Below are 10903 nucleotides of genomic sequence, written 5' to 3'. Positions count from 1 at the left end.
TAGGGAATGCTGGATGACTAAAGAAATTGAGGGTTTGGTTAAGAAAAAGAAGGAAGCATATGTAAGGTACAGACAGGATAGATCGAGTGAATCCTCAGAAGAGTACAAAGAAAGTAGGAGTATACTTAAGAGGGAAATTAGGAGGGCAAAATGAGGACATGAGATAACTTTGGCAAATAGAATTAAAGGAGAATCCAAAGGATTTTTACAAATATATTAAGGACAAAAGGGTAACTAGGGAGAGAATAGAGCCCCTCAAAGATCAACAAGGTGGCCTTTGTGTGGAGCCACAGAAAATGGGGGAAGATACTAAATAAATATTTTGCATCAGTATTTACTGTGGAAAAGAATATGGAAGATATAGACTGTGGGGAAATAGATGGTGACATCTTGCAAAATGTCCAGATTACAGAGGAGAAAGTGCTGGGTGTCTTGAAACGGTTAAAGGTGGATAAATCCCCAGGACCTGATCAGGTGTACCCGAGAAGCTAGACAAGTGATTGCTGGGCCTCTTGCTGAGATATTTGTATCATCGATAGTCAGAGGGGAGGTGCCGGAAGTCTGGAGGTTGGCAAACGTGGTGCCACTGTTTAAGAAGGACGGTCAAGACAAGCCGGGGAACTATAGACCGGTGAGCTTGACTTCGGTGGTGCGCAAGTTGTTGGAGGGAACCCTGAGGGACAGGACATACATGTATCTGGAAAGGCAAGGACTGATTCGGAATAGTCAACATGACTTTGTGCGTGGGAAATCATGTCTCACAAACTTGATTGAGCTTTTTGTTACTTCTTCAAAAATGATTGAGGGCAGAGCGGTAGTCGTGATCTATATGGACTTCAGTAAGGTGTTCAACAAGGTTCCCCATGGGAGAAAATTATGAGGGGCATGGATAGGATAAATAGACAAAGTCTTTTTCCTGGGGTCGGGGAGTCCAGAACTAGAGGGGATAGGTTTAGGGTGAGAGGGGAAAGATATAAAAAAGGCCTAAGGGGCAACTTTTTCACACAGAAGGTGGTATGGGTACGGAATGAGCTGCCAGAGGATGTGGTGGAGGCTGGTACAATTACAACATTCAAGAGGCATTTGGATGGGTATATGAATAGGAAGGGTTTGGAGGGATATGGGCCGGGTGCTGGCAGGTGGGACTAGATTGGGTTGGGATAGCTGGTCGGCATGGACGGATTGGACCAAAGGGTCTGTTTCCATACTGTACATCTCTATGGCTCTATGAATGCCACATCTGTGTGTTTTTTAATATTAAACCACAGTGCATAAAAGGCTGTTGAATGTTCACTTCAAACTATTCCGAAAACCAAATCTGCTACACACACAATACCCTCACAAATGATCAGAAACTAATTTTAAATGGCTCCAGATATGGTTATCAGAAATGTTACTGAACAGATGTTCACTTTAATTAATTTATAATGAAAACATATGAATTGAATTCTCTTTCCCGCAGTAATGAGAAAGTGCCTCCAGGGTTAACTTAAGCAACTCTACAAGAAAAGGAAGAAGGATGGCTTCAATCCTCAATTTCAACTTGAGGCGGGAAAAAAAAAGACAAGAGCATCAAATGTCCCAAAGATAAAGACATTTAATCATAACCCAACATTAAAATCTTCAAAAAAAATCCTATATTTCTAAAACAACAATTCCGTCTGCCTCCTTCATCCATCGCACCTTTCCCTTTGTTTAGAATTATCAATACAATATTAATGAGACACAGTGTATTACAACTGCTGTGAAGGACATCAAAAGTCACAAATCTGCAATTATTATAAATTCAATGTCCCAGGAAATATTCTAAGGAGTTTGCTTACATATATACATGCAAATAAAGGAATATGTTACAATCAAAAGGAGAGAGAAAGGGAAATCCAAGAATTTGGCAAAATCATCATAACTCATTTTAGGTAAAATAGATATCAGGCATTCATGTAAAATCTGAAGGAAATGCAACAGTATATTAAGAATAGGGAACATTAAAGTATTCATTAACTTGCAGCGAGTTATTTGCACCACTTCACAACTGAATTAATTGAAATCCTTTATGCACCAGATAGCCTACCAACCACATGCAAATGGAAGGAATGGACACAAAACTTAACGAGTCATCGGGTCATAGAGATGTCCAACACAGGAACAGACCCTTCAGTCCAATACTTCCATGCCAACCAGATATCCTAAATTAATCTGGTCACATTTGCCAGCATTTAGCCCATATCCTTCTAAACCCTTCCTCTTCATGTATCCATCCAGATGCCTTTAATATTGTAATTGTACCAGCGTCCACTACTTCCTCTGGCAGTTAATTTCATACATGCACTACCTCTGCATGAAAAAAGTTGCCCCAAAGGAGTCATTGTGTCACTAAAACAACAACAACACCAACACCAAGTAAAGCCTAGCAGTGATTTGCAGTTAATGAACACTCCCCAATACTGGTGAAGAAAGGAATAGTTTCATTCTAACAGAAATTAGGAACACTGCTCAATTGGAGATACATAACATTATTATTAAGCAGCTTCGCTCACTAAACAGGAGTTAGTTATTGAGATAACTCCACGAAGGCTAGAATCCCATCAGCAAGTCACTCTTTGTTTACATGTGCATAGTAAATGGCATTGACCCAGCTAGCTCAGAATCAGGGGTCCTGTTCATCCAGGAGCTGACACTCCTGTTTATGTCTGTCAACCAGGACTCTCTAACCTGTTCCAATCAGGAAACTCATATTCTATGAAGTCTGGGGCAGCATGGTGGCTCAGTGATTAGCAGTGCTGCCTCACAGCACCAGGGATCCAGGTTCAAGTCCAGCCTCGGACGACTGTCTATGTGGAGTTTGCACATTTTCCCTGTGTCAGCATTGGTTTCTTCTGGGTGCTCTGGTTTCCTCCCACAGTCCAAAGATGGGCAGGTCAGGTGGATTGGTCGTGCTAAATTGCCTATAGAGTCCAGGGATATGCAAAGCACTGAGAGGGAAATAGTCAAATGTGAAAAAGAATATTTTCAATTCATTCATTTGTTTGAATGACATTGGCTTGCTAGAGTCTAAGAAAAACTGTTTACTCTGCCTTCAAAGAAGATGTTATTATTTTACTAAATACATTCAGATGCTGCAAAATAATGGATTTATTGACTATGATTGGCAAGAAAATATGACCTTGCCTATGTCACAATAATCAATTCTTTAGTTATACATTAAAAGAAATATGCTATCCCATGCTGAAATAAATCTTTAAAAATTATGCTCAAGGTATCCTGGAGTTACTTCAGATTTTAATCTTTTGTTCAGATTACATTAGTTTTTTTCAAACTTGTCCCTATTTTACATTACCCTTTGCATTCTTGCCCCTCTCACCAAACAGATTATTATCTTATAGTGACTCTCAATTATTCACTTAATACAAAATGGATTTCCACAATTCTTCAATAAAAGTAAATAATTGAAGGTTATATCACCTGATCTAGTATATAGGCAGATCCTCAAAAGTGCAGCTCTCGTATTTGCAAACTAGATTCAGAGAACAAACATGAGGAAACCAGATTATGATAGTAAGAACAAAATTGTCTGCTACATACTGATAGGATAGCATAGCATTTTGATGATTCAACATTATTGCATCGATCAGCAGGCATCAATCTAAAGCAAGGACTCACCAGACATCATGTTAAAAGATTAAACAACATGGGGGTGCAGCCCCAAAAGGTTCATTACATTCCTTCAAACAAGACTGACACCAATTTGTCTAAGCATTGCAAGTAACCTCAAGAATGAGTAGATTCAGCATGAAATTGATGTCACCTAGATCCTAGATTGACAAAATATGGCAATAAAGCTGAATAACTCAAATGCTTTCTACAAGTGATGATAAATAATCTAGCTAAGGTGAAATCATTGATTAATCTACAATGTAGGCAACCAAAGTTCCAAATGTTAGTACCTAGGTACTACCTGTTTATGATAGGTACTACCTGTTTGCTCTCCATCAATCACTCCCAGGACAGGGGCTTAGATACAGAGTAAAACTCCCTCTACACTGCTCCCCATCAATCACTCCCAGGACTAGGGCAGGTTAAGACAAATTAATCTCAAAGAATTTGCAACGCACACAGCCGCAAGTGTGGCAATATGCATCAACCATGTATATCTTTGGTATCAAGGAAGAAAAATTGTATTGGGAAAGTATTGAAAGGCTACAGTACAGACATTAGAAACCTTATGGAATTTCACAAAAAACATTTTGGTGTTCTGAATAAATCACTGGGCAGCCTGGCTCCTAAAGTTAACCCCAGGTTTTTGCCCGAAACATCGATTTTCCTGCTCCTCAGATGTTGCCTGACCTGCTGTGCTTTTCCAGCACCACTCCAATCTTGACTCTGATCTCTAGCATCTGCAGTACTCACTTTTGCCTCAGACACAACATACTCTTTCGTTAGTGTATGAGTGTTTGTTTTTAGTCAAAACATTGCTCAAAACATTAATAATGCCTTCAATGAAACTCCTGCAGGATCATTATGTCACAGACAATCAATTCTTAAATAAAGCATTAAAAAGCAAAATCTAGAGAATTAATTCCCTCAATTCTTTTTCCCATGCCACATTCTAATTGCATCTGAAAAAAATCAAGCATCTGCCAGCTTGCAAAACTCATCTTGCAAGCTAGTACAAATCTAAACAAAACAAACAGTGCAAAAGCTACATTGAACAACAGCATTTGCTGGATGGTTTGTGATATTGCACCATATTAATCCCCGCTTAGTCCTCATGTTATCCTTTTCCTTAAGGTCTCATGTTTTATTGTGCAGGAAAACTAGTAATGGTACCAAAATACCAAAAGGAACTTACAAAATTTAGTACAATCAAATTTATTAGTTGCCTCTTTCTTCCTCCATTCACCATGTGAGGAAAAGATTATACATATAAGACAGCTAACTGGACCTGAAGCAGCAAAAATTAAAGATTCAAATAATGCACATGCAACATAAAAGTTTTCAACAGCATTTTGCTGAGATACATTTTGTAAAGCTAAGGTGGCTGGAGAAGTGGTGAGATTTGAGAAAACGGAACTGGGAAATACTGGAGTTATATTGTAGGTCAAGTAAACCCAAAACAATAACGAATGACCTTGAATAACATGTCTCACAACGCTTGGCTTAGTGCTCTGAAATAACAGAATAGATACCTTAATTATATTCTCAAATAACTTTTGGACTAATTAACGATGATACTCTGGTTATTTTGAAAAATGATTTATGCTAAGTGCCACACCTGTAATCACTGTCGCAGGACAGTAAACTGGGGGAAAAAAAAGAGATAGGACTTGGGTTGATCCAGTGCCTTTCACTACCTCAGGATGACTCAAATCATTTGCAAAAAAATGATCTACTTTTAACTGTTGATGCATCAAAACACAATAAACAAGAAACACACAACTAATTTGTACATAGCAAAATTCCACAAAAAGTAATCTGAAAATATCCAGATTAAGGCCTCTCAAATCCCTCAGCAAGACAAGACATTGGGCTAGCCAGCTTAGATGCAGCAATGCATGCTGTAGAGCTACATATAATATAGAATAGAAGATAGTGTCATTCACTTTTAAAAAATGCAATTGCTATTTGTTAATGCCAACTTTAGCATTAGAAAGACACTCATCAACTTCCAATGATGGCCTCCAAAACTATTAAAATACAAAGAACTAGGTAAATAACTCTTAAGAAGATAGTTTAGATGGCTTCCTATTCTGAAAGATTTTACAATTCTCGTTTCAAGTCCATAATTTTTGACTTTTTGGAAGTTTCACATTTGTATGGTTGCAATTTATCAATATTCTAGTGATTAAACTGTATTTACAGATTTATAATGTACAGATTATACAAAACTCAGGGATGTGAAAGACTAAAACATAAGTGTAAACACAGCAATGTGAAAAGCAAGATCTATTAAACCTATGTCAGGAAAACAAGACGTTTTGAAAATGAATTAAAAGTTGTCAGTCAATCTACATCTTTAAAAATACCTGAAGATAAAACCTGAACAAGTTAACAAGAAGCTTAAAAGTGTACAAGAAACAATAACCACACAGAAAGGAGAAACAGAAGATGGAAAGGAATAACAAAGAACCGGTGCAAAAAAAAATGAACAAATGTGAATGAGAGCCAGAAAGGAAAGGAAGAATAAAAAATGAAACAATTCACACTGAACCATAGATCACAGAACACAAGTAGGCCCTTCAGCCCACAATGTTGTGCCGAACGTGAAACCAAGTTTAACTAATCCTTTCTGCCTGCCCATGGTCCATATCCCCCCATTCCTTGCTTATTTATATGCTAATCTTAAAGATCCTTAAACACCCCTATCATATCTGTCCCCTCCACCACCCCTGGTAGCACATTCCAAGCACCTGCCATTCTCAATATAAAAAAAACTTGCCCCTCATATGTCCTTTGAACTTTCTCCCGCTGACCTTAAAAGCATGCCCTCTAGTATTAGACATTTCAACTCTGGGAAAAAGATTCTGTCAATCCTATTTATGCATCTCATAATTTTATAAACTTCTATCAGGATTCCCCCGAGCTCCACCCCTCCAGAGAAAACAAACCTAGTTTGTCCAGCCTCTCCTTAAGAGTTCATACCATCCAATCCAGGCAGCATCCTAGTAAACCCCTTCTACACCCTCCACATCCTTCCTGTAGTGTGACGACAAGAACTGAACGCAATACTCTTAAGTGTGGCCTAACCAAACTTTTACAAAGCTGCAACATCACTTCCTGACTCATGTACTCAATGCCCCAATCAGTAAAGGCAAGCTTACCATATGCTTTCTTTAGCACCCTGTCAATTTGTGTTGGCACTTTCGGGAACTATGGATGAGGACCCCAAGATCCCTCTGTTAATCAATGCTGTTAAGGATTCTGCCATTAACTGTATACTTTCCACTAACATTTGAGTTCCTAAACTGCAACACGTCACATTCACCCCCAATTAACTCCATCGGCCATTTCTTCACCATATCTGCAACTGATCTATATCCTTTGACAACTTTTCACACTACCCACAACTCCCCAGATCTGTGTCTGCAAGCTTACTAACCCACCCTTCTGACCAGAATAATAACTGAAAAAAAGAACTAAAATTTACAAAAAAATGGTTTCAAAAGTTTTTGATAATTTGAGTTTTATTTATATATACAATGGTATCTAAAATGAGCATTAGAATCAATACTTTAATTCTTTTCAACGATAAGTATTTAGAATCACGGAGATATTTTACAAACAAGAATGCCACTTCAGTAATAACTATCCGACCCCAGATTTTAATAATTTGAGAATGATGGTCTGAAAGGTTAATAAATCTAATTCATAGTTTGAACTGTTTCTTGGCAGTTTGCCACACTACTACTTGTGTCAGCAATCATTTTACATATGGTTCAACAATTCCCTTACCAACAAGACTAACTCCATTTAAAATAAAAGTTATACCAGCATGTTATGTTAGAAGTACTGATCACATGCTGCAGAGGTGCAGTCCAACCACCACCTTGAGAAATAAACTACACAATAGCAATAACTTGTAGTGATACATTTGATAGCTACCTGTCAATACAAAGGCAACGTGCACTTTCAGTTTATACAAAATATTTTGATGCTCTAAAAGTCACGACAAATTACACGGGTTCGTTCTCTTTCAGAATGCAGATTAGTCTGAATACTTAGAAGGTTTTATTTATTTAGAAGGTACTATATATGGCTTTCCAAATTCGTAACCACCATCGCTTAAGTAATACATCTGACTCCAACTCTTTCTAATTAGACATTTCCCAAATGAAACTAAGAGCACGGAATTTTGACTGCGCTGGCACAATGACGATATGCTGTTAGCCAGTGGCACAAATTAGCTGCAATATGGTGCATGCAGTTTACCCAAAGATCAAAGCACAACAGACTCTCCCTTATATATCCATGCAAATAAAGCGGTTAGCTGTGCCCGCATGTTTTGCGAACTCTTTGAAACATTCCCAGTGCTGTCAATGAGTTTATTATATATGCTGGATTGACGAAATGCTTTTAGCATAAACTTGGCAGCTACGGTGGAAAAGGTTCACAAAAAATCGCAATAAAGTGTGATCATTTGAACGCGGGGGGGGGGGGGGGTAAAGAGAGAGAAATGAACAAAAAGCCTGCTGATGAGCTGACATCCAAACAAAGCCAACAAAAAAAAAATAAGGGAACACCACGGAACAAAAAGGAGAGAGATCTGCAGAAACAGGCTCCCCAGTAAACGTGAGGTTATGAGCTGTCAAACTATGGCGCATTGGGAGGTGGCACAGCAGCAGCAAGATCTCAACTGCCACCAGAACAAAGTTGCCATCATTTGTTTTCATTTAGAAGCTGAAAAGAGCCTTCCGGGGACAACTCGACCCCGACCTCGAGTCAGCTGCCCCTCACCCACCCAACGCCCTCCTTTTTACCAGAGGCTACTCACTCGTCGTCCCTCATGATGCTTTCCTCGGTGATAGGCTTGACGGGGGCGATGTTCTCCGTGTTGGTGTTGTAGTTCCGAAAACACACCGTCAGCTTCTCGTCGAAGTCGTTGACCAGGTCCTCCATCGACTTGAAGCTCACGATCTCCCCCGAGAAGTTGTCCAGCTCGGAGAAATCCTCCAGGCAGTGCTCCAGCGTCCCGCAGTCGCCGCTCGTACCGGGGACTCCGTTGGAGTTAACCTGGTCCAGCTGATAGCTGGCCGGCGGCGCCTTGAATTCGTAGAAATCCTGCCAGTCCTCGTCGAACTGCGCTAAGGGAGCCGCCATGATCCGCGGCGCTTGAAGGAAGACCCCGTCGCTTTCCCCCTGTTCGCGCTGACAACGGAGTAGCCAGTGCGCCGGCGCGCTAACCGCCGCGGGCACGAGGAAGGGAGCGGAGTCTTCTGCGCGCGCCCTGTCGTGTTGTGATCTCATTCCCTCAGTTTTTTTTGTGGAACGGGGACGCTATTCAGGGTGGACACGCCCACACAGACCCGTTGCCACGTGACTATGGTCCGGCCCAATTACGCAAACACACCCACCTCCGGCTGACCACAGCCCCGCCACCGGGCAATGACCCTGCCCCTGAGCAAGGCTCCTCCCACACCTACCACAACTGCCTGATCATAGCCCCGCCCTCCAGCGCGACCGCCCACAGTCCTGCCCAACAGACCTGGGCCCCGCCCGCCCGACTATGGCCCCGCCCATCTGACTGAGCCATCGTCCGTCCGACTAAGACTCCGCCCAGCTGATCGCGGCCCCGCCCACCTCATCTGCTCGTTTTCACCTGCGCTACTAACATCTCACTCAGTGCTTCCCTTTGTCTCATTTCCAAGGAGAAAATCTCCCATGAAGAGATGCAGAGAGCCAAGGTGGTTGGTGGGGTACCTGACATCTATCTTCACAACCCCTTCGAACAAAGAATCTTTTCCTTAAAGGAGAGGTCCTTGACTGGCCATGTGGTTTTGTTCAGACCCCACCCCATGCCCAGACAGGAAATTAGGATTCATTTTCAAGTGTAGTGCTTCCCTTGCATTACCACCACTGTGAAGATTTGGAGATGCCGGTGTTGGACTGGGGTGTACAAAGTTAAAAATCACACAACACCAGGTTATAGTCCAACAAGTTTAATTGGAAGAACACTAGCTTTATGAGTGACGCTCCTTCATCAGGTGATTGTCCAGCTGATAGTGTTGTGTGATTTTTAACTTTGTACACCACTGTGAATGTATTCTTAACATGCCCAAAGCCATGGTGCTGAGGTGTCAAAAGTGAGTGACTGGGTATGCAGGATCAATAGTCTGGGGGAATTAGCGTGGGTGAGTGCCAGTGAAGGAGGATTATGAATATTAACAATAAGAGTGGCAGATCATGAGCTCTCCTCTTGGTGGGAGTTGAGTGCAGTAGCAGAGTTAGTATGAGGTATCAGAGAGAGTTAATGGCACTTATTGTCACAGAGTACAGAAAGTCATCAATCTTCTACCTGTACTACAGGCCTTTCCTCTGAATGGTGGTCACAACATTGGCAACTTCAGATAAGGCTGGCAGGGTCTCGTGCTATAGAATTAGAATTGGTTTTATTGTATCATGTACTCAAGTTACAAAAGAATAGGAGTACAGTAAAATATGTACAATGTTGCCAACTTACATGATGCCATCTTAGGTACAAACGGTCTCTCTGGCAGTCCTGAGAAAAGAGGTTGAACCTTCTTTGCACTACTTAGTCCTCCTGGAGATTCCTGTTGGTGAAATGGGGTGACAACTTGCCTCTTTTGGCCACCACTAGGATAATTTTTCTCAGGCAGGAGCTATAAGGACACTGGGAATTTCCAAAGGTCCTGGTGGTGATTGGTTCCTCTGCCACTGCTGAGCACACAATAACACAAGCAGGATACCAAGAGGCCATGGTTAATATATAATGGGGTGAGCTACAGAGAATTGTACAAGAGAACTCACGAGAACGCACAGTGAAAATCTCTGCATAGAACTCCCTGAAATATTTGCAAAAAATCAGCCAAGTATTGCTTCTTTTACCAATTCTGAACATTTGTTTCTCAGGTCTTCTACCAATGGGAATTGTTTCTTCCTACCTATTCCATTCAGACTTCTCATGATTTTGAACAACTCAATCAAATCTCCACTCAGCCTTCCATTTACTAGAAAGAAATAGACTTTGTCTTCTGATCCTCATAAACATATTCTCTTGTCCCTGCAGCCACTCTTGAAAGTGTTCACACCCCTTTGAAATGTGATGCCCAGAACTGGACACAGTATTTAAAAAGGGGCCTTTGAAGAAGGCTCTGAAGAAGAGGCATGTCGGAGTTTGTGGAAAGACAAAGAGAATTGATGGTGCTGGAAGAGCACAGCAGTTCAGGCA

At 41.0% G+C, this 10903-nt stretch overlaps 1 protein-coding gene across 5 annotated transcripts in view; it reads right to left on the bottom strand.

The window, feature by feature from the left end:
• LOC122552663 (fasciculation and elongation protein zeta-2-like) overlaps positions 1-9070 on the bottom strand; it is a 128401-nt gene extending 119331 nt beyond the window's left edge. The window contains exon 1 of one of the 5 annotated variants that reach the window (XM_043695485.1): positions 8489-9070. In XM_043695485.1, coding sequence (XP_043551420.1) covers positions 8489-8961 — 473 coding nt within the window. In that variant the 5' untranslated portion in view covers positions 8962-9070. The remainder of the gene's footprint in view (positions 1-8488) is intronic. The other 4 variants (XM_043695484.1, XM_043695486.1, XM_043695487.1 and 1 more) reach the window with 4 other exon arrangements.
• Positions 9071-10903: the final 1833 nt, after the last annotated feature.

This window comes from Chiloscyllium plagiosum, chromosome 9 (genome assembly GCF_004010195.1).
Source record: "Chiloscyllium plagiosum isolate BGI_BamShark_2017 chromosome 9, ASM401019v2, whole genome shotgun sequence".
Taxonomy (NCBI): Eukaryota; Metazoa; Chordata; class Chondrichthyes; order Orectolobiformes; family Hemiscylliidae; genus Chiloscyllium; species Chiloscyllium plagiosum.
Note: the sequence above shows the minus strand (reverse complement) of the source record. Positions and strands in the feature narration are given on the sequence as shown.